At 36.5% G+C, this 24142-nt stretch overlaps 1 protein-coding gene across 16 annotated transcripts in view; it reads left to right on the forward strand.

Moving 5' to 3' along the window:
• The first annotated feature begins 810 nt into the window (after positions 1-810).
• cacna1ab (calcium channel, voltage-dependent, P/Q type, alpha 1A subunit, b) overlaps positions 811-24142 on the forward strand; it is a 164723-nt gene continuing 141391 nt past the window's right edge. For 15 of the 16 annotated variants that reach the window (XM_073811804.1, XM_073811812.1, XM_073811809.1 and 12 more), the window contains exons 1-2: positions 812-1098; positions 2974-3363. In XM_073811804.1, the coding sequence (XP_073667905.1) occupies positions 2978-3363 (386 nt within the window). In that variant the 5' untranslated portion in view covers positions 812-1098; positions 2974-2977. Of the gene's footprint in view, positions 1099-2973; positions 3364-24142 lie in introns of all 16 variants that reach the window. The other variant, XM_073811818.1, reaches the window with a different exon arrangement.

A 24142-nucleotide genomic window follows, 5' to 3' on the forward strand; every position in this document is an offset into this window, starting at 1 on the left:
TTTCTTTTATATTAGTGATGAACTTATATAATGGTTGTATCTGTCTGCATATGTATACTCCCGTTTGATGCTTGTCTGACTTATTAGTTTTACATGAGATGAGAATGAATGAAGACAAAATGTTGTTTTGCATTAGGCTTTATATAATGTAGAAATTGCTGGGTATTATTCAAGGGACTTGCTCATAATAAGGTCATAGCCATAAAGATAATGAGCACCCTCTTTTATCTCATATGAAGAAAGCTTTATGCCATTTACGGGGAAAGCTGAGTAAGAGGCCGAATCAGCATTTTACCGACAATGCAACTTCAATCATATTTTTTGCCGTTTTTGTTGATCACACAATGCACGATCAACAAAACTCATATAAAACCACCCGTATTACCAATCATTTTCTTTATCATTTAAGTCAATTACAATTTGTTTTGCCATAGTTTACTACTAATGTTTAAGCTATAATTATTAATCAGTGAATTTGTTGCTACTATGGTTTTAACACAATTTTTTTTTAGTTTACCTGCGGTAATGGTTCAATTTCGTCAATCATATTAAATTATTTAGATGTCTAGTTCTATAGCTCTCCTACTAATACATTTAGCATTTCATTTAGGTAAAACAGTAGAATCTCTGCACTGCTTTATAGAAGAACGCTACAAAGAAAATTAAAACATTTGTGTATCATCTGAGCCAACGCGCAGTAGCAGTTGAACATTTACGTGTAGTTTTATCCGCCCGACGCTGCGCTCGCGCTGCCAGTGTAGTGTCACGTATCCGATACGCGCGCACAGAGCGCGAGACTCCTCATAGAACATACAAGCACGCGGAGGTATCGCCGCACGCAGAGTCGTCCACTACCACTTTTCATATAATCCAGACGATGAGAGTGAGGAAAACACAACATTATCCCGTTTCCGCCAACAAAATATTTAGAGACATAATGTTCCGGGCTTGAAGATGGATGTGACCTGCTCTGGGAAAACGGACCTCGGATCATTCAGTTTGTGGAGTTTTACTGGTAGTTTTGTCAGTTATAAACTACAGGTAATCTGGACGGATACAGATTTCAGATTCGCCTCGAAAACAACACGAAGCTCTATGGTAAGTGATGATAAAAGTCGCCGAATTATCTAATGGAATGTTGATATGCCCTGAACAAACGAGTATTTTTGTTACAGTGTTTCTCTGAGGTAAAATCCTTACCTAATACACAATAAATACATAAAAACACCATAATCTGCCATTTTAATTTTTGGTACCATATGGTACTACAGTAATTTTAAAGTCCCTCTCATGCAGACTTTGTTTTTGGTAAATTGTCTGACTGGCAGTTTTTTGCTGTTCCCTCTCAATAACTCACAGCTATTTATCATTATTGTGTTCACTCAGCAGATTATTATTTATGCACTGAAGAGTACTAAATGCAGCAAATCATTTTATTGTATGTGTTCACACATTTTCTTTCCTCTTTACAATCACATATGTCAGCATCTGAATTGGCTGTGACGCTTTATTTTGTCAGCAGTTTCTGATTGCTGTTGACTGAAATGCACGTTTTAATATAAAATATCCTATATGATAAATCTATATAGGATTATATTATAATTTAATATAAAATCCAAAAATCTGATCTGATCTTGAGTTTGACCTTTCACTATACAAATCGGTGATAAATAGCACTAAAAGTGGTACAGTGCCTTGTAATCATAGGGGAAGCATTTTTAAGTGCCATATAACACCTATGTAGAACCATATGTGATGCTATAATAGTGCTATATCACCCCTGTATGGTTCTTCATAGTACTTAAAATGGTTTCCCTATGATTACGAGCTTTTAGTGATATTAAGCACCATTTTTTGAGTGTTGCCATCAGAGAAGATGTGTGATGGCATTGATGGCCTTATTTCTAAAGTTTAGTGTTTTTGTAAAACTTTGTAAATGTCACACTAATTGCATGTATTCATATACGCCCACACAATAGTGAGTCTGTCTGTGTGCTGGGTGCAATGGAGCTCTAACCCACAACCCACTTGCTGTAACACAGCAAAAACTGAAATTATTCAAAATTAGGTTCTTTTGTGGCTGTGCTTATACTTTACCTGCAAGATTACTTTGCCAGCCTTTACAGTAAGATTTATGGTGTTGGCTGAAAACAAAGATGTTTTCTATTCTGTGGCAATGAAAGTAGCCAATAAATCAAACCGTTTAAAAAAAGAAGGCATTTTTTTAAATACTGAAAACGAATGTCACAATGGTGATCAGGAAGTTACCAACAAATGTCTGAAGGACCATTTCTTCTTGTTCTCTTTTACCTTGCTAAATACATCCCTATATTGTAATGGCTTTACTCTCGATTGGCCAAAAATAAAAAGCAGTAGAGGCAGATTTAGTGAGTTCCATCTGTAGTGCCTGTTCATGGAGACAGGCTGTGTCCTTCCAAAATGCAGCCTGGCAACAAGACCCCGCCTGTCTGCAAAGAGTACAGCCACAGTCAGGACTGTAGTGTGTCTCTACAGTCTCTCTCTTTCATTCACAATTTTGTCACTGCTCTTATCTTTTCATGTGCTGTACTCTATCTCTCCCTTTTCTTTTCATCTATTTCTTTGTATTATGTGGAAGGTCACCACCACAGCATTTGTCTTTCTTTGGTGCCATGCTTCCGGCTGCAAGACAGCAGAAGTGTTATCAGCCCTTGTGGTGCATTTTTAATCCCAAAGAGCTCCAGAATTTTTCAGCGTGTGTATGAGTGTGTGTGTTTGAGAGTTTGTGTATGTCACTTTAAATTACTTTCCCTCCAGCCATGTCTCAGCGCTCAAACGCTGTCAGCAAATATTGTACTGGAGGCGTGCATCATCTATTTTTCTGTGACGTTGGTTTATTGCAATTTATTTTCAACAACAGCATACCCTCTTTAATTAACCTTCCCTCTTTGTTTTCTTTATCCTTTCTTTTTTATCCCTTTACTCCCATAATAGGGCCATGCTGTCTCCAATGTACGCAGACAGCTCAGTGATCATGGACAGAGCGCCGCCCTTGTGGCAGAAAGGGAGAGTGCAGCCACAGGGCCCCAGACTCCGCTCTCATCCTCCCACCAGTGGGAGCAGTGTTTGTGCCAACCCCACCTACTTCCATACCGTGTATGACATGCGTGATGAAACATGCCAAGATGAGTCTTTGGACTACAGCAAGTCTAATGGAGGAGAGACCGTGGCGATGGATGGATCGCTTTACTCTTTGATGCCCAATGATTCCCTGGTGCCACCTGTCAGGAGGAGAGGAGGACTTGTGGATCACCGTGATGTCATTAAAGCGCACCAGTCACATAAGTTACAGAGCACACCACAAGCCCGTCGTAAACAATGGGAGTGAGTATTGAATCATTTTGTTCTTCTGCCCTGGAGTACACTTATTATTATAAATATGCCATGTGTTTAACTTTCTCTGTTTTTTTAAATATGCTTGAAAACTCCATCATAAAACACCAATCTCAAACCAGAACCATCTTTGTTACACATAATGCAACTTACCAGGGCCGGAGTGGGACTCATTTTCAGCCCTGGAGTTTAATGCCTTAGACCGGCCCACTTTAGTTAATGACTGATTATATTAAAGAAATATAATTAAATGCTCAGTAGCCCAAATAAGTCTGCAATAGTGAACTGTTCTCTGCAGCCTTGCAGTTCATTGTATGTTTTAAATATATAATTTCCAAATACAGTAGCCTAAACAATTATGGTTTTTGCCTTAAAGGGGCGGGGAATTTGTCGATTTTATTGTTTTATACTGTTGTCTGAGGTCTACTTATGATGTTCGTGTGGTTTTTACATTCAAAAACATCAAAAACAATAAGTAATAGGCTATTTTGTAACATGGATTAGTGGCTCTCTGGAGAAAAGCTTTGTTTGAAGGGGCGGGCCGCACTGAAGACCTGGACGTAAACACCCACTGCTATGATTGGACAGCTTCATTACCCGTCATTACATGTGGGCAAATGTTTTAAAAACATTAATGTGTAAAAATAGCAGCCGAACACATATATGTTTGAGCCACAAAAGATTCTGGGTGCTAAAGATGATACACGTAAATGACAATACGTATAGTAAAGTAGAAACAAAAATTTAAACTCATTGTGACTAAAGTACCGTATACAACACAGTAAGCGCGCATCAGATTATAAACTGCGGCTGATACGCTCTTATCAATAACTTTGTATATTGATCACACCACAGTGCTTGTGAGGTTGCTCTTAGATACACGTAAAGTTACATACCACGGTTATATGATAAAAAAGCTTTGTTGAGTGTTTGACCTTTCAGATGCAACTGGCCTAAATTACCGTATACAACACAGTAAGCTGGCATCACAATCTAAACTGCGGCTGATAAATCCTTCTTTATCAATAAAACTGTAAATTTCCACCGTTAAATTACAGTCGTGTTGTTAAGTGGTGTATCTTTATTAATCGTTTAATGTTTTTAGTACATTAAAACAGTCAAACATACGTGTTTAGACACGGATGTTACAACAGGACATATCAAGCGATCTCTTCTAACAAAGCAATAGTGAAACGCAGTAACTTAAATAAACTTACTGTGTACTGCTGTGTCATTTTTGTCAGATCCAATATAAATGGTGTTTTTAATCACAGTCTCTCTGCAAATCCAGCATCGACTTCTTTACAAATGAATCCGTGTACACAAAGTAAACACTCCCCACTCGAGCTGGAACTTCTTCAAAAGCAAACTTTATCCATGCATTACTAATGTTGAGACTCCGTTATCCAGCGTCTGTGTTCCTCCCATAGACCGTTCTTCCACAACCGAAAATGCGTTTCCATGGTTTCTTCAGATCACCGCGTCAAAATAAAAGTCTCTCAGAAAAAATGTATTTAAAAGTCATTTTGGTTAAATTTGGCAATCTTTAAATACATGTTTACTTATTGTTGACACACGTGTGTCACGCGAAGCTGTGGGCGGGGCTACAAAAGTGGTCCTTGTATTTGGATATGGGGAGGTGCTTCAATTCTACTTTGACGTCATACTTTTCTGAATTCCACACTGGCTTGTTTTACTGGCTTGGTGCCAAAAACTGTTATATTTCAGTAGCACGGACATTTTCAGTTCTGAAACTTGCAGGATGTTCATTTAAGTATGATGACCTCTTATATAACAAATTATCAAGTTAAAATTGAGTATTTGATTCACCGCTCCTTTAATCTTGCAGCCCTACCATAAGGTATTTTAATATTATTCAAAATTTTTTTTAACTACTGAAAAGGAACAAATGTGTTCTTCTTTTCCCCTATATTTCTATTTTTTAAAAATGTGGGTGGGTCTTGAGATGAATTCATTGTTATATCTATGACATAGATTAAAAAAAATATGATTAGTAGATCCTTTTTTCTTTTAGATACCGTTCGTATCAAAATCAGAAGGAAGGGCAGCGTGTTGCCTTTTACCTTCGTTTTTGATGTTTATGTACCCTAATGCAAGAATTTTTCCAATAAGTGGTCGGAACTCGGAATCAATTTGTGCATAAAGCGGTGGGGACATCTCCCACCCGCAAATTATGCCAGTTGGGCTGGCAAAATGCTGACAGCCTAGAGACAGCAACCTTCAACCCGGTGGCATGATAACAGTTACAGGTATTACTTGCATAAATTGACCAAAACAGTATAAAAGTATTACAAACAATTTGTGTTGCAAACCTTGCGAACTGAAGCCATACGATCACGTCCATATGACGAAATCTTTGAATGCAACGCACACAGTCAGATCTCATTTATACATAAACCAGAACATTAAAGAATGATGCACGGCCACGACAGCCAATAACGCTTCACATTCTTAGCTGACGTAATGAAGCAATCGGTCACGAGACACACGAGAGCCAATGCTATTTCACAATCAAAAATGATGCATCATCGCTTCTTCTGGCGACAGTTTTTGAATGATAGTACACCAGATTTGATATTTACAGCGGATTGTGATCACTTTTGCATCTTTTTGTCATAAAAATTTATTGTTTGACCTAGGGCTGAGTATTGGCAAGGGCCTCCCGATACGATACGTATCACGATACATGGACCATGATACGATGCGTATCACGGTACAATACGGTGCATTGCATGTTACAATACATTGCGGTACTCCTTGAAAGCTGCAGGTTTTTTACATTTTCTGCCATTTTCTCACTCCCTCTAACTTCTGAGACATTGGCTGAATGGCCGTATATGGCAGACAACTCAGTCTCGATAGTTTGCTGTATCGATATTTTTGGACAGCCCTAGTTTGACCATCGTTACACTTGAAATAAGTGTAACTCTTTTAAGTACTCTTTGAAAAAGTTTACAAAAAAGTTGACTATTTTGTATGCTTATGATTTATATCATATAATAAATAAATGGGTGTGTGATTTTGCCTAAATGCCTAAAAATTGTATTGTGTATTTAATTAATCCATGCAGTTTGAATACCAATGCATGTCATTATATTTTACCCCAAAATATAAATTCATACCCTAAAATGTTAAGTTTAACCTGCTTCCATTAGAGGCGCTAATTTAGGAAACTAATCTGTTGGTCATATTTGGGGGAATGGACAAACGCCCAAAACAGTCATATGGATTTGGGGATATTGGTTGTTAAATAATATTACTCAATACTGAAATATACTTTAAAATAGAGTGAAACTGAGATATTTGGCCATTTAATGACATTTCGCAGTTTAATGTCAGTGGTGGCTCTATGAACTGAAATTCTCAATATATATCAGCAGCACAGATCCAGACATCGAAGACAATGACTTTAAAATACACCCACATCAGTGTTTTTTCTTACTTTCATAACATACATAAAAGAGAATTTCCAAATCTGTCCTTTGAAGGGTAAATTGTAAGTTCATCCTCTGAGGGGTAGTTCATTTCAAGCATCTTTCAGGAAGCACATCTTTCCAAACTGTCTTTCAAAAAGTGTTCATATCCTATCATATCTCCCAAGTATAAAGAGCAGGTCATGTGGGTGTGTGAGGAGGAGGTGTATTGTTTAAGTCACAGTGATGGACACAATGATGGACAAAGTGACCTTTGCTTTATTTCGACCCTTGTGTCTGTGTGCATGTGTGCGTGTGTCAGCCTGACAGCAGTTAGTGAATCTGTAACCCCTTATCTCTTGGGAGTGAAATATATTGCCCAAAATCTTCAATGGACAAGAAGAAAAATCTTACCATTATGGAAAGGTACTGCATGGTTGTAGTGCACGGAAAGCTTTTTTATATTGCTGTGTTGGAATTAGTGGGCACATGCTCCTCTTGAGCTGTCAACTTCAGTAACATCCTCTGCAGACTTCAACTCATATTTCAAAGCCCTTAAGGTGATGTGTGTATTTCTATGCCTCTAGCAGTACTAAACATGATTGCAAAATATAAGAGTTGTTGCTGAAATCTCTGCATTCTTCATTGCATGCTGGTTGAGCAAGACATTAAAAACATTAAATCTGACTTTTTCAATGTTTAAGTGCTATAATTGGGTCACCAGTGCTTCAATTAAACTAGAACATTTAAAAAAGATCAACCCAGTAACTTAGTTTTGGTAAACCATTCACTGCAAGGATGTAAAAAATAGGTAATTGAAAATTGTCTCCCCTTGTGATGTCAGAAGGGGATCTTATTATAATAATAATTCCGCCCCTTAATCTGCACTATTCAACCATGACACTGAGATTTAGTGCAGAGATCAGCTCATTTGCATTTAAAAGGACACACACCTACAGATTTTAAGACGTTATGATAAATTATCTATATGATATTTTGAGCTAAAACTTCACATACACACTCTGGGGACACCATAGATGTATTTGACATCTTAAAAAGGTCCTGTGAAATGTCCCCTATATTAAACACTTATGACTGCATATGGTCAAACAAATAAAATTTTCAAAAACCCCAAAGCTCAAAATTTATCACATGACTAGACAGAGCAGACATTCCCATTTACAAAGATACCTGGATTGTCCATTGAGGATTGAGAAAGTTATAATATTTTTAATATTAGAAATCAGAGGAAAAAGTTATTTATGGATGTCAATGGAAGATGTGTGACCGAAAATGCTGCTTATTCACATGTTTTTGCTTGTAACTTTCTCATTTTATCAGATATTTGCATGAAATTTTGACAGAAGGTAGAATTTTGTTCGTTCTTTCAAATTAAATCATGAACATTTACTGTTTTAGTCGGAATGTGCATCAGACTTTAGTCGGAATGGGCATTGGACCCATGGTAATCATGGTTTTTAGAACGATGCCTGCAGTGGACGTTCTGACAGGACGTTCTGTAGTCTATTACCAGAAACATAATATTAAAATTTCCGCAATTTATTTAAGTACAGTCTCCTCCATAGATTTAGATTACCATGTTTCAGTACCAAGATATATATTTTAGTCCACCTACCTTTCATTAGTGTCCAGAGTTAAGTGGAAGCACACCGACCGTTTGAATGTGCCACAAAAGCTTTAGTTGATGTGAACTAAAAACACCTCCGGGTTGAAAGCTCAAAATATAAAACGCTTCCGGTGGTCGTACTTGACGTATTTATTGTCGTATTTAGTGAAAACATACTACAACCATGCGACGAGGACTGGATATTGCATGAGACGCATTGTAAAAGTCCCGCCCGGGCAGATACAGATTTTATGCCTAAGAATTTCGATGCGCGTGCCCGCAATGTCAGCAGCATTGCTAAATGTAGCATTGTTATAGCAGCACATCCTACAGACTACTTATTTATTGTCATTTCTGCACATTAAGTTGGAAAACAAAACAAAAATTAGGCAAAAGTAACTTTTAAAATTGCACACTGCACCTAACAAAACATGTTAGTTTCTACCTTGACATTGTCAGCAGCACTGATACCAGTGTCATTGGCCACAGGTCTCTTGTGCACAGAAGGATCTATTTGTGTTTCGGTGTGGCTGAATGTTTGCGTCATGGTGGGACCAAGTAGCGATGAATCCTGAGCGGCAGTGGATTCCAGTCACGATTCCTTTGCACTTCAGGGGTGTGGAGGCTTCCACTCTCATGTTCACCCACTCATTGTGACAGGAGTATCAGTGGGAAGATGTGAGATAACAGCCTAAAACTGCACTCTCACCTTCTATAGTTCATTTTCATCATTCTGTCTGTGATTGACTCAGACTCTTCATTCTCTTCATTTCTCACTCTCTCTGTTTTTTTTTGTCACTGGTCCGTGAGTGATCAGCTGTAACTAAATATGTGCCCGGGGAGTCTGTCACGGAGCAAAGAGGCAGATACAAACAAATGCACACACACATATAATGGGGACATACCTAAGAGTGGGTTTCTATTATTTTAAATATAGCCATTTATAATTAGCCTACTACAGGTGTCTCCAACCCTTCTCCTGGTGAGCTACTGTCCTGCAGACTTCACAACCCTGCTCCAACACACCTGTCTGTAATTATCATGCAACCCTGAACACTTTGATTAGCTGCTTCAGCTGTGTTTGGCCGTTTCTCAATGTCAAGGATAATTCTTTGGCAGGACTGGTCTTTCCAAGTCACTTCCTTCAGAGGCTAGGCGAGGCTCCTCCTCTTTAGAATTTGGAGAACACGTAAATGGAACAGGCTAGCGAGTGCAACTCATTGCGTCATCACGTCAGTAAAAAGGTGTGCTTTCATCGCTGTTCACATAGGACTGTGGGTGATTTGAGAGCGCGAAGGATGCATCCTTTCCTGTACGGATATTTTTCAAACAAAGGACTTGGTTGCAATTCCGAGGATCCTCGACATTGGAACAGTCCTTCGACGGATGGCGATGACGGAGCATCCTCGAAATTCTGGCTTCCAAAGATCCTTCCTTGACATTGAGAAACAGCCGTTGATTGGGGTTGGAACCAAAAAACTACAGGAGCAGGGTTGGAGACCCCTTGCTAGACTAACCTTAATAGTAGGGGAGAGCAGGGGCGAAAGTAACATTTTTCAGAAAAATGCAATTTTTCAAAGATAATGTTTTAGACAGCGATATATTTTTGCTGTGGTCAATAACTCACAAGTGTGGTCTATCAATACCAGGATGAATTTTGAATAAATGTTCACTTTGAACATAAGTAACGAATTCTTACTTTTGACCCTGAAGAAAGATTTTTCTGTTACTCTTGTTTTTAGTAAATAAACATGGCTACGACCTTAGTAATATGTAACTGCAAACATATTTTGTCATTTATCTTTGCAAAAAAAAAAAAAAATGAAATTACATTTGTATTTTACATTTCAGTTTCATTAAATGTTTCAAAAGCAACGACAGAACAAACTTGCATTGTTGAGAATAAATTACAACAGTATGAACACTATAAAAATGAAATTAAAACAAATTAAAATAATATACATTTTCAACATAATTCAAATTTTCGAGTTTAAACCCATTTTACTTTTATTTTGAAAAACTCTGCGAAAGCAAACTTGATGTGTTAGAGTATTAAATAACCTGTAGATTGATGTAACACATGAAACGAGAAACACAATGCATTATAAGAAAAAAATGACTGCTTTAGGAATTTACTTTTAGCTTTCTGGACCTACACACGCAAAACGATGACGAAATAATGCAATATATGCAGCTCTTTTTTGCGTGCTAAACATGCTGTCATAGTTTGGAATGCAAATCTAATCAAAGCTCTGAGAAAATTGCATTGTAACTTTCGTCCCGCGTTACTTTCACCCCGGTTCTCCTACATGTTTAGCATTTTTTTTTATTAAAAAGCAATCAACAATTGTTGAAGTTTTTACAAATTGGAGAATCTCAAAGGAATATCGCCCCCAAAGGGAAATATATTTAGATTTACCCACCATTCTGGGTACAAATTATTTCATAAAAGTATATATAACTAAACAAAACATTGAACAAAAGAAAACAAAAAGATAAATTATTGTTTTATTTGTAAGCAGATTTGTGACATTGGGCATGTAAGGGATAATGTACAGGCAGCCGGTTGTTATCGCAGAAATAAGCCCCGACATTGTGATGAAGAGGAGGGTCTTGTATCACACTGAAGGGTCTTATTTCACAATTACAAGCATCTGCCTGTACATTATCCTGCTTATTACATTGCTATTTACATCATAAGTAAGGTAGCAATATTAAATGTTGATTTGAAATATTTTATTAGCTCATTTTTAACAAATGCAGACCTTCCGCGAGGAAAACACATTTATTTTTGGTTTTAAGATAAGACATTCAAATCACTAACATGCTATTTGGTTTGTATGTCATATATGTTATTAAAAGACATATTTTTATTTAATTTTTGTGTAATATTAAACTGTACCTGTAAAAATTGCTTGCAGGATCCGGCATATCATGTGTTATTAATTTTGAGCTCTTGTTATCTTAGCAAACCTTTGAATGTTGCGACTGGCCAATCAGAATAAAGCGTTCCAACAAGCGGTGTAATAAATTACGACTTTCTTGCTTCTATTAAAGCAAATAGGAACGAGCTATAACATGCTTTTAACAAATAATTGTTAACAATTCATTATCATTAAACGTTTTTAAACTTGTAAACTTGTAAATGGAATTTGAAAGTTAAAGAACTGACTCCAGTTTTCATTAGGGGACATTTGAACCCCCTCTGCATATCAGTACTGTTTACAAAAATATATGCTATAGAATAAACAACTGTATACATTAAAAAGATCACTTTCTCTTTATCTCTCTTTACTCTCTCATGTTCTTCTGCCACTGCTTCCCGCTCAGTGTTTTCCATAAACATGGGGTACGTCTTTCACACACACTGAATTAGAGCAGCGCTATATTCAACCAGCTTTTAAAATAGATATAAACACTTCTATCTCCTGAATGTGTACCGCATCCTCTTTTTCATCCCTATGTTTCACAGACCTCCGCTGTACATATGCTGTAGATTACTTATCTGAAAATCAAAAAACATGGCCTTAGGCTTTGAAGCACCGTATAGATCGTAAACACATACAATAATCATGCACATTCAAACACATATAGCCTACACACACAGCCCAAAGCTGAGCAACATTTGGCAGCAAGTGCAGACAGATCAGTGGGCAATTTGACAAGAGGACAGTTTCTGAGAGGACTCATCCACAGTTTTTGCTGGCAGGAGGAACCACAAGCAGCATAAATAGGGTAGCCATGCTATTTTTAGCTCCTATAACACTGACATTTTATCATTACCAAGGCCACAATAAGTTAAAGGGTTGATTTAGGATACAGAGAGAAAATGGTTTTGTAGAGATGATTTGTGGAATATGATGTTACTGGAGTGAGGGTCCATGATGGGTCAATGTCATCTAGAATGATCTTTGTGCAAACAGAACTTCTTACTTTGCTTGGCAGCCACACTCTGTTCCTTATCCCCATGAGAGCTTGTGCCAGCAGACACAAATCTGACCCTGGACCATAAAATCAGTCATAAGTAGCATGGGTATATTTGTAGCAATAGCCAACAATAAATTGTATGGGTCAAAATTATCGATTTTTTTCAATGCTAAATTAAGATATTAAGTAAAGATCTTGTTCAATGAAGATATTTTGTATCTTTTCTAGCATATAAAAACAACAGAGTCATATGTGTTGCTAAGGACTTTAAAGCCACAACTTTAAAAGTGAATTTCTCAATATTTAGATTTTTTGCACTCTCATTACAGAACTTGAAAAAGCTTGGACAAATATTGTCCTAACAAACCATACATCAATGGAAAGCTTTCAGATGATGTATAAATCTCAATTTCAAAAAATTGAACCCTTAAGACTTAAGACTTCTGTAGATTGTTAGATAATGTGTTATGTTATTGTTTGACTAAATTGGTAAAAATGGAGCACAAGTTCACACTGAAAGTGAACAGCAGAAACATACAGGTGTAAACAGGCGATCTGATCACTTGCAAAGTGCAGTTGCACCACATTGTGTTAATGTTTTATTTAACCAAATTTTTTTGCATTAAATTTAGTTTCAGCAGGTTTCTGTGGGGAATGCGATTAGAAAACACTGCTAAAAATAAAGGTTACTTTTAAATAAAGGCTCTTTTGAGGTTGTATGGTTCCAATAACTACCTTTAACATCCATAGTTTTTTGTGTAAAAACAATAAGATGATATGAAATAAATAGATTTTTTTTGTCTATTTACACTGTAGTAGCAGCCATTGTTGGCCAACACCATTTACACTAGCTTTGCCCACCAATGTCAGGTTGGGTCACTAAAGTTGACAAAAGATGCTCAAAACTTAACATCCTCGTGGCGTCAGAAGTAGTGATAAGACTAGATGAATGCAAATCTGTCTTTTGCCAAGACGGCGCCAGACCATAACTAACAGGGGGGCACGTGGCTTCCAACAGGGGGCACGCAATCAGCAACAATAACTTGCAAAAACAAGGCATAAAACATCAAATTCAGTGCAAGCACACAGTCATACAACTGGTACAGACTGTCAGCTCATTTCCTGTATAAAGTGCAGAAGATCACAAACTAATCAGTATTACCATAATCACGTTGCAATTGCTGTTAACGGTCTATAGCCACACTTCATATTTGGCTTACACTGTAAAAAAAAATCAGTAGAAATTGCAGCTGGGTTGCCGGTAATTTACCGTAGATTTAAATTTATGTTATTTACTTGCAAAATTTTGTTCAAAGTTGAATGAACATTAAACATTTACAAGTCTTTGTCTTTACAGAGTAAAACTAAACAAACAGCATCAAGCAAAACGTTCTGGGAAACAAAATCTGAAGCAAAAAACAGAAAAAGTTTGATGATGATTTCTGGTTCCCATAATGCTTTGCATGAGACTGTTATTGTATAGTTTTATTCTGTAAAGATAAAGACTTGTTAATATTTAAAATTTATTTAACTTTGAACAAACTCTTGCCAGTAAATAACATACATTTAAATCTACGGTAAATTACCGGCAACCCAGCTGCAATTACATTGTAATTTCTACGGATTTTTTTTACAGTGTACGTAAATTAAAACAATGCTAACTTACCTTTAAAAAAAAGCTGAAGGCGGAGTGTGGGAGCATAAAACTTCATAAAAACCCCTAAAAAGGGTTTGTATATTTTATTGTATTGTTTTTTATTTTGTTTTTGTTCTTTATTTTGTCATGTATTAATGTAATGTAATGTACCTTTTTTTTTTTTTTACTTGTTGGACCCCAGAAAAAACACGTTGCTAGTATCAAGTCACATTAATATGCTAAAGACGTAATGACGCATGAGACGCCGCAATGCAACCATCAGAGAAATTGAATTTTTTTTTAAAGTATATATTAACCATATATTCCATATATTCCATAAACATTCAATGTTTAATTTATTTTAATTATAATTGATACATATTAAATTAATAAAAAACTGTATGGGGGGCACGGCCCACAAATGCCCCCCCGACGCCGACCCTGCTCACTCTTTTGCCTTTTTATACCATTTATCACATCAAAAAGGCAATAAAAATTAAATAAATGTTCGAGAGTAGAAATAAAATGTTGATTTAGATTGAGTGTTTATTAAGAATAAAAGTATTTATTGGGTAGGGCTAGGAGTAAAAGAGGGATTTTTTCTCCCAGTAATGCATCATTTATGTAATAATTTTAATAAATATAATAATTTACACGCTGTGTAATTGCATCCTGTTAATATACAAAAATACAGCCAATATAAAATATAAATAGCATTTAATTACTATTTATGCTTATTCCAAAGAACTGCTACTTGTACATGTTGTAAATTGTACTTAGTGTTATCCTATCCCATCACTGTGAGAAACCCTATTAAGAATATTTATTTTTTAAAGTATATGAACATTTTTGCATGTGTGTGTGGGGGAGAGAAACCAAGAAAATATTGGCATTAAATCAGTGTCGACTAGACGGATAGATAACAGAATTTGATGGAGAGAGCATCATCACCAAAGAAAGTTGTGTAATGAAAAGAATGAAATAAAGAAACAGGTGAAGCTAAATGGAGTGAGAGATTGAAGGGATAGACCATAATGAAAGATTGAATGCTGGGTGTCCCCTTATTGACTGAACTGTTGTTTGCTCTTTTCATGCCCCAGTCTTTGGTGTTTTCCAGTTTCTCTTGTATTTCTAACCCAACCTTTATCTTGCCTTTCACCCCTTTTCCTTTTATCTTTAATCCTTTGGTTCTTATTTTCCTTAGTATCTGTCAATCTGGTTGATTGTCGTGAATTGGTGACCCGTTTCAGACAGAGGTGTCTTCTACAACCAGGTTTCTCCAGTGTGTTTATACAGTATTGGCGCTTTTCCATTGTGTCATCATACCTGTGGGGTTTTGAGACCCAATTTTGAACATTTTCTTCCATATGTAGTAAAACAGTCAAAACTATTTACTTGGCCAAATTAATCTTATAGTAAAAATAATAGATTACTGTGTTTTAAATATGAAAATATAGAAAATATTAGCCTGTGCATGGGATGGGAAACAGTGGAAGTCCATGTGATGTTCTCACTTATATCAAATCACTCTCTGTGTGTTTATTGATTGCTTTGGGTGCTTGGAGAATTAGAAATTCTGCTTAGTCTTAATCCCCTGTTGCTACTGAACTCTCAAATGTACCTCAGCAATTCCCATGTAACTATGTCCCTGCATTAGATTCATTACTTTACTTAATTACTTTGCTGGACCTGAATACAATGCAAATGCATTTTGTCAATTCAGCCTGTGCGGTAAACCACAGCAGTGTTTGGTTTTAGGGACAATTTATTAAGCCTGGGATTCCTGTCAAACCACAGTGTTCTCTCAGCCCAAGATTCTGTCTCCTGCATCCCAATAATGTCAATGTGTCACACTGTCTTCCTATAAGAGATTTCGGATGTGAGCCTGTAGGAATGTGTGAGTGACTTGACAATGCCATTCTAAGCCTTGGAATCTGTTGTCAGTAAGGTTTTTTAATGCTCATCTGTGTCAATGTACTGAGAACAATTTGCAAGATGATTTGGCATATTGGTGATTCCCCAAACAAACTCAAAGGAAATGATATACAATTTCAGATTGGCTGTAACAGCATCTCATTGCTTTTTGTTTTATAATTGTATATTATTTTGGGTTCCTAAAACAGTTCTGTTAAGATAAGGTAGTCATAGACCTGAATTTAGGTCTTTAAAGAGGACTTAAATATTAAAGCTTTTTGAATATTTTTTATGAAAGCGTTTATGTTCAGAGGTGAATGTCTGTGTATCTCTTTGTTGTGCAGAACTCACCTTATTTTACCTCTCATCCCTCTATCATTTCACTGAGCCATTTCTATGTTAATGTAGCCCGTGAGTCCTTTCCATCTGCTGTTGGGCTACAGTTCATCACAGGGTCACTAAAAATCTGCTCTGGGGGCTGGACATTCACATCTATTTAGACTTCCCGTTTCCCACCTGACTCAATCAGGTTTGAGGAAAATAACCTGTGAAACAAATATGGCTGATTTAAGGCTGCTGAAAGTATATGTGACCCTGGACTACAAAACCATTTGTAAGTTGCACGGATTTATTTGTAGAAAAAAATATGTTCAATTAAGATATTTTGTAAATCAAAACTTTATTTGTGTGAGTGGATGTAGCAAATGAAATTGGCCAGAAACTCGCTTACAAATTTGCTCTTGTTGCCACCCGCTCTTTGGGGATATTCAAGTTTGGTTTTTATGTATCCCCATTCAGTCCACAAGGTTATTACAGCGGTAAGCCAGTAGAGAGCATTAAAACAAACATTTTCATTAATAATATGTGTTTCTAAGGACTTCAATTGGACTTTGAAGTTCGAACTTTAACTCTTTTCCTGACCATTGATGAGTTAACTTGTCAATTAAAACATTTGAATGAAAAAAAACGTGTTCCTGATGAGGTTTTATGGTTATCTGTTATACCACATTTTCCTAATTTATAAAAAAACTGAAGCAAAGATTTTTTTGTTAAAACAATTTATTTTATTTTTGAAAAAAAAAACACATATTGAAGAGTTTATAAACAGAATAAAAAATAAAGATAAGATGAAGCCCCCCACCTTTTTGTTTGTTTATTGTTTGTTTGAAAGTAGAGGGTCTGTTCTTTCATTTGATATATTTGTGTTTATATTTTTAGAAGAAAAATTTCCTGGAAGGCATTTTGTGAAATTTTTGTAAAATTTCAAAAATCCGCTGGCGGGCAACTTTTCAAAAAAAAAAAAAAAGGCTGTCAGGAAACGAATTTAATGCGATTTTCTCAATGTTTAGATTTTTTTACCCTCAGATTCCGGATTTTCAGATCGTTATAACTTGTCCTTGTCCTAAAGCTTATTTATTTAGCTTTCAGATGATGTATATATTTCTAAAAATTGACCTTTACAACTTTTTTTGTGGTCTAGGGTCACATATACAGTATGAGATATTTACAGCAGAGGTAGAAGTTCATTAAAGTAAACTTAAAAGTATACTGTTTATGTCTAATGTTTCTGTTTTGTGTCTGTCTACAGTAAGATAGATAAAATAGCAATTATATACACCGCGTTCCAAATTATTATGCACATGCCATTTTTGTTTATTTTTCCCGTAGAGTCAGTATGTTTACAAATTTTTTTTACCCTTAACAGTTATATGACAGTGTGGATGTTATTGTATTCAAATAAAATAATTCCAAAAGATACTTTGAAAAAAAATGCAAAATATTCTGTTCCAAATTATTAAGCAAGTTGTAGTTTTCATACAATATGGGTATAAAAAAGATCTTTCTAAAGACAAAAAGTGTGCATTATCTTAAAAAAGCAAATTATTTAACAATTTAGATTCGGTGGACCTAAACAGAAATCATTGAACTATTATAAAATATAATGAATGATTTACAGTACAGAAAGATTAAACTATAAAGGCTTTTTAAATTTTTTTTTAGGAAAATATTAGGAAAAGTGAACAATTAAAAGCCACACTTTAGAAGCAAACATGTATTTAAGTAAAAGGCTTCTATGATGCCAATCTATCATAGAGTCTCTGTAAGTGTTCACAGTTTTGATTAGAAACATCATATGACCATTTGGCAAGATAGACAAAGAGTTTTATTTAAGAAACAAAGGACTGAGAGATGCCCTCTTCTGTATCACATTGCAAGTGCTCCTAACTATAATATTAGAATTGCTGCCCTCTTCAGGCTTAAATATTTAACTACAGTGTATAGCCTTTGTTACAATGAGCATTTCTTATCTTGGGAATTTGTTTTTGTGTTTGCTTGTACAATATATGAGAGTAAATTCATACATCCAAACATATCAGCACTTAAACAAAGTGCTGATCTGTTTTTAAAATCTGGCATTTTTGTGCTCAAACACAGTTTTTTTCACCAATCACCTCAACCGTAATTCCCACATGACTAATTACTCTGTAGCTGCGGGAAATTGATGTCATGACATGCTGACAAGCCTGATTGGCTGATGACACCTTAAGAATCCCTCAAGCCCAGTCCCAAGCCCTATAATGAGCTGCGTATATGAAATATCTCGGCTAAAGTCTGATAATCTAATGAGTTTAGGAGCATCCGAGTTTGATTTCACATTGATTTCAATCTTTGCACACTTAGTCAATACAAAATAAGTTATATACTCACAGAATGTTCTTTATTATGTAGGATGATTTTATATAGAACACAGTAATCACAAAAAATTATTATAGCTGGGTTTTCACAGACTGGGTCACATTTTCTAAAGCTTACAAACGGAGGTTATACATCAAATATAATTTTATCAAATTTTAGTAATAAGCTTTCATTTGTTTCCATTTAAATATATTCAAGGCTTTTGTGTGGCAGTCAATAAAGAAAGAAGCCCTTAGATTACATTACTTTTATGCTTTGGTCAAAGCAACTTACAAGGCACACGTTTTTAAATGAGAGATAATTCAGGAATCAAACCACAACCTTTCGCACTCCTTACACTTTTGGGATCCAAATGATGTTGAAATGCATATCAGCAGATGTTAATTCAATCACCTTAACCCAGTCAAACCTGAACAGCTGCTTTCTTAACTCAGAAAAATAGCTGACAAGAACTACAGAATAGATGGTGCTGTGCCTGCTCCACTGAACTCTAACACATGGGGGCGCTGCAAGACAAATTCTTTGGATTTCTGCAGCCCCACCTACTGATTTGTCACCCTGTAATCACCCACAATTGAGGGGATCTCCCATCTTCTGTCTTTCTCGCCCACTCTTTTGCTCTAAGGCCTAGACAACGCTGTGAGGATTAGTACAGCAGTAGTGTTAAACCAAATTTTGACAAGCCCTGGCTATCAGTTTGATTGAATGGATTTAAACAGTATTATTGCCACGTGTTATGCCTGAATTTCCACCAAGTGCATGCAGTTGCATTGAAATCAGCAAAAAGCTGGGAATTTCTGATTCACCAGTATAATGTTGACTTCACATACACAGTATGCTACTATTGAAGCATGTACACTGTACAATGGACAAATGCTGGGTTGTTTTAAACCATGGTTTGGTAAAAATATGGACAAGCATTGGTTAAATATTAAAGCCAGGGTAGGTGGCTGTTATCAGAATTTTTTTTATGCTGGTGTAAAATCTCTTTACATCTTGCTAGCAATCAGTAAAGTCTAAATATCTCTGTACAAATATATATTTTCTGTGGAAGGTGCAGTACCATAAAATGTTCCTCCAATCATTGCATTTGATCCAAATGCAAAGATACTATTTATTCTTAAAGAAAAGTATTTTTCGCACAGGATAGGTGACCGCTAGTTATTTGTAATAATATCTGAGGTTGTCTGTGATCTTAGTTTTTTTAAAGTAAAAATTTAAAGTAAAAAAAAACTGCAAATGACCTACCATATTTTGCATTTGACATCATCTCTAAGAGATAAGTCTGTAAAATCGAAGGGTTGACTTATCCCGTGCGAATGTGCCACATTAAATTTATTTGTAGGGGTGTAATATCTAAATCACATGAGGTCTCCAGATAATACTAATCCCGTGTGCAAATAGGCTTAAGTTGATTGTATTTATGAAAACAAGGTTTTGGTGTTTGGGCTAGGATTATTGGGCTTGTTTAGACTGGCAATCATGCATATTTTATTATGCCATACAGGCCAGGTGACAGGGTCCTTGAAAGTTTGTGAATCTGGGGGAAAAATCCAAGACCCTTGGAGGTTTTTGAAAATATACATACATAGATACGGGTCATTGAAAGTGCTTGAATCTATTTTATGCAAAAAGCTTTCTGGAAAAAAAATCCATATTATTCCCTCTGTAGTGTAGGATAATATCATACAAATTCTAGACTTTTTAAGCACACGTGCTAAACTGTTCGCTTTAAATGCTTATATCTTCTGTATGTGAATGTTGATTCATACCAAAATGCTTTTTTTGCATAGTTGTGTTTGATACATGAAAACGTCTCTGGTTACGTATATTGTATACTGTTGTTCCCTAAGAAGGGAACGAGAAGCTGGGTCTCTCTTGCCATACTTCCTGCGTCCCTGTTATGCCGTCTTTGGCAATATTTCAGATAGAGATATAGACCCCTTCAAGGTTTGTAAACATTGAATGATTATTGGGTGCGCGCGCAGCATGGGGTCAAACTGTTCATACTATCCTGGCTTTATAATTTAACCTAACAGGGCTGAAAAATGATGACTTACCTCAAATGAAGTGAGCACTACAAACACAAGCCTCTTTGATATTTGCATTGTCCCAGTCTGCACGTTAATTGCTTGCAGCCGCAGATGTTGTATTTTTTTTGTTTTTGAGATTCTGCATGAATTGCGAAAACGTAACGGAAGACCTGATGCGATTTTCAAAGCCCACGACGCAAGTAAGCATTTTTGACGATACCGAATAATACGCAACTCAATCTGCTGTAATGACTTTTCTGACCCCGACATGCGCAGTGGGAACCGCCTGTGACGTGAACCGTGAAGGGGTCTATACTTCCTGGCTCCCGCGTCATGCAGTCTTTGTCTTTAAGCCTCACCATTGGTTGAATATGATATACACATTCAGACGCACTTACCCCTGGAGGCGTCCCCAAAGTCTCACCGCAGTGACGCAGCACGAGTTCCCTTAAAAGGGAATTGTAACAATGTATCTTAAAAGGTAACACAATGTAACCTTGCTCTCACTTGAAATGTGTCCCCACATTTAGTCCTTGAATTTGAGGTTATTGGACCTAGAAAGTGCTTAAAATGTCCTTGAATTTGAAGTTAACTAAGGTGTGGGAACCCTAAAGTGAGAATGAAAGTCAAACAGCAACTACCTTACGTTTCCCAGCAACAATGAAACATGCATGGATCAAAAACCAGCTAAAAGCAAAGTTTGTGTTTTTGAAGAGGTGTGGCTTTGGAGAATGCTTTGAAGAGAGGGTGGGATCTTATACTTTCAAAGCTAGCTTGCTATGGCTAGCCCCTTAAAAATTGCCTACCCTGTCTTTAACCTAAAAAAATACATATTTGACTGAACCATGGGTTGAAACAACCCAGCATAGGTTAATTTTAAACAGATGGGTTTTAAATCAGGGTACACAATTCAACCCAGCATTTTTTGAAGTGTAGTGTGAATAGGGATAACATTGGTTGGGTTTGTTTTAATTCAAGAAATTTTCCAACCAAACTGGATTTATGCAATACCACAGTGATATTACTAAATCGTACTTAACTTTATTTTAAAGAGCACATATTGTCCGATTCACGATTTTACATTTGCTTTGGTGTGCAAGTGTGTATTATTACATAATGATATGCAAAAGGTACAAACCCCAAAGTAAACGATGATGCAAGTTATCATCTCCAACGTAAATCTCTTTTCTTGGACAACAACAAACACACGAATTGTAGGCAAGAGTTTAGTTCCTGGGATTGGTAATGTAGACAAGACCGACATTATCATAATTCCTCCCGCTTTGTCTCACAACCTGAAAATTAACTCCTGTTAGCAACCAAATCTTTCAAACATGGTAAGGAGAGTCACATTTCCTGCTGACGTCAGAGGTATTCAGACCAATCACAACGTACAGATTAGCTGGCCAATCAGGGACACAGAGCTTTTCAAATCCGTGCGTTTCAGGAAGAGAGTGAAATCTGGAGCTACAAAAAATGAAGGGTATGTGAAAAATAATGTGTTTTTTTTAACCATAAACCACGGAAACACACTGTACCAAATACACAAAATAACGTTGTTTTTTAGCAACAAAGTAGGTGCTCTTTAAGCCTGTGAGCTCAAATTTATTAAAAACGGCAGCTGCTCTCAGATCCGTGTTTGATCGAATGAAAAAATAGTGTTTGTGTCATAGCAGATCCAGTGAACCCCTAATAGTAGAGCACAGTGTTCCCTGCAGCCACCACATCACCACTGTTCACATCTGACTAGCAGCTGCTTTAAGTGCTTTGGCCGTCTGAGTAGCCAAGCGTCCCATCACTCACATGTCTTCTCAGGGTCACTCTCTCCTATTGGCTGGCTGCCAGTTTGAGCTCAGCTCTTTTCTCAATGAAACTCTCAGAGAGCGTGATTTACGTCGTCCTAACGACACAAGCGGAAATGAGATGCAGCAGAGTCTGGCCTGCGAATCCGGGGACGAAAGATTAGTCAGGCACACATACACAGAAACAAATAGTTATGAAAGTGCAAGCTATACAAACCCAAAATATTCCATCCATTTTAAATTATCATTGTGACTTTGCTTTGTGAAACGCAAAGTGTTTTTGAAGGTTTCTCATGCAGCGCTTTTACTATTCAAGCATATAGTGGCGAGGGCTGTCAAGCTGTCCGTTACACTTGTGTGCTACGTATCAAGTTTTCCGAAGCTGTACTTTAGCTTTGTGTGAGAATCCAATAAAATCTTTCATCACTCATGTGAAACCGAGTGGATTCAATTGGTGAATTTAAATATAGTATGAATGAAATCTGAGGGCTATGACGGCGAGGAACGATTTTCAGCACAGAATGATTTAACAGCTTTTATCAGATCCACTCGCACTAAAGCACAGCCAGGAATAGGTGAGTCAGTAGTAGTGGTATTGATTATGAAAGGCATAAAGTACGATTTATGTGTGTTTGTATGAGTGTGGCAAGGAGGAGAGACATTTAACTAGTCGTTTCATCTTAGTCTCATTTGCCCCGCTTTTTCACACTAAATCCACACGAGAATGTTCATCAGCACAAAACACATACACTTTCACCCCTCACTGTCAGTCTTGCTCTCAAATAAAATGGTAGGCATACACAAGACATACTTAATTCAGTGACTGCTTACAATCTCTCGCTAAACACATCCATCTGTGCTATACTCCTATACTTTAACTCTCTGTCTGCTTTCTTTCGCTCTCTCTCTCTCTCTCTGTCTCTCTCTCTATCTCTCTCACACACACACTCACAGCTTAGGGAAAATTCACTGCAGCAGTCTGTAGTAAAATAAGGTGCTCTGTTTTTTCCTACACCTGCTTCATCTCTCTCTGAACAAGGACACTATAAATGGGTCATATCTAAAACTTTTATTGCCATGCTCATTTTCTCTATACTAAATCTGTTGTCCTTAGCACCCATCCATGAGTTTCGAGATGCGGTTCTGGCCAGAGAGTTTTTCCCCTCATTTGTGACCCTTTCGGTGAAAACCCATCTAAAGGAATTTTCTAGTGATTTACTGTTTTCTACATAAAAAATTATCTAATGTATGTAAAGAACATTTTGTGAAAATATAACATTGATATCTTTAATATTGACTTAGTAAGAAAACAAACTTTGATTCTCATAATCTCCAAATTAGATTATGAGACTTTCCTGATAATTTACTCACCCACATGTCATCCAAAATGATGATGTCTTTTTTTCAGTCGAGAAGAAATTACTTTTTTTAAGAAAAACATTCCATGATGTTTAGACTTTATTGGACCCCAACAGTTTACAGTTTTAATGCAGTTTAATATTGCAGCTTCAATGGGCTCTAAACGATCCCAAATGAGGCATAAGGGTCTTATCTAGCGAAACGATTGTCATTTGCGGCAAGAAAAATAAAAAATATGTACTTTTAAATAGGGATGCACCGATACCACTTTTTCCATCTCAGATCCGATACCAGAATTCTGATTATCGGCCGATACCAATACCCGGCGATACGATACTACT

The sequence above is a fragment of the Paramisgurnus dabryanus genome, chromosome 14 (assembly GCF_030506205.2).
Source record: "Paramisgurnus dabryanus chromosome 14, PD_genome_1.1, whole genome shotgun sequence".
In the NCBI taxonomy this organism is placed as follows: domain Eukaryota; kingdom Metazoa; phylum Chordata; class Actinopteri; order Cypriniformes; family Cobitidae; genus Paramisgurnus; species Paramisgurnus dabryanus.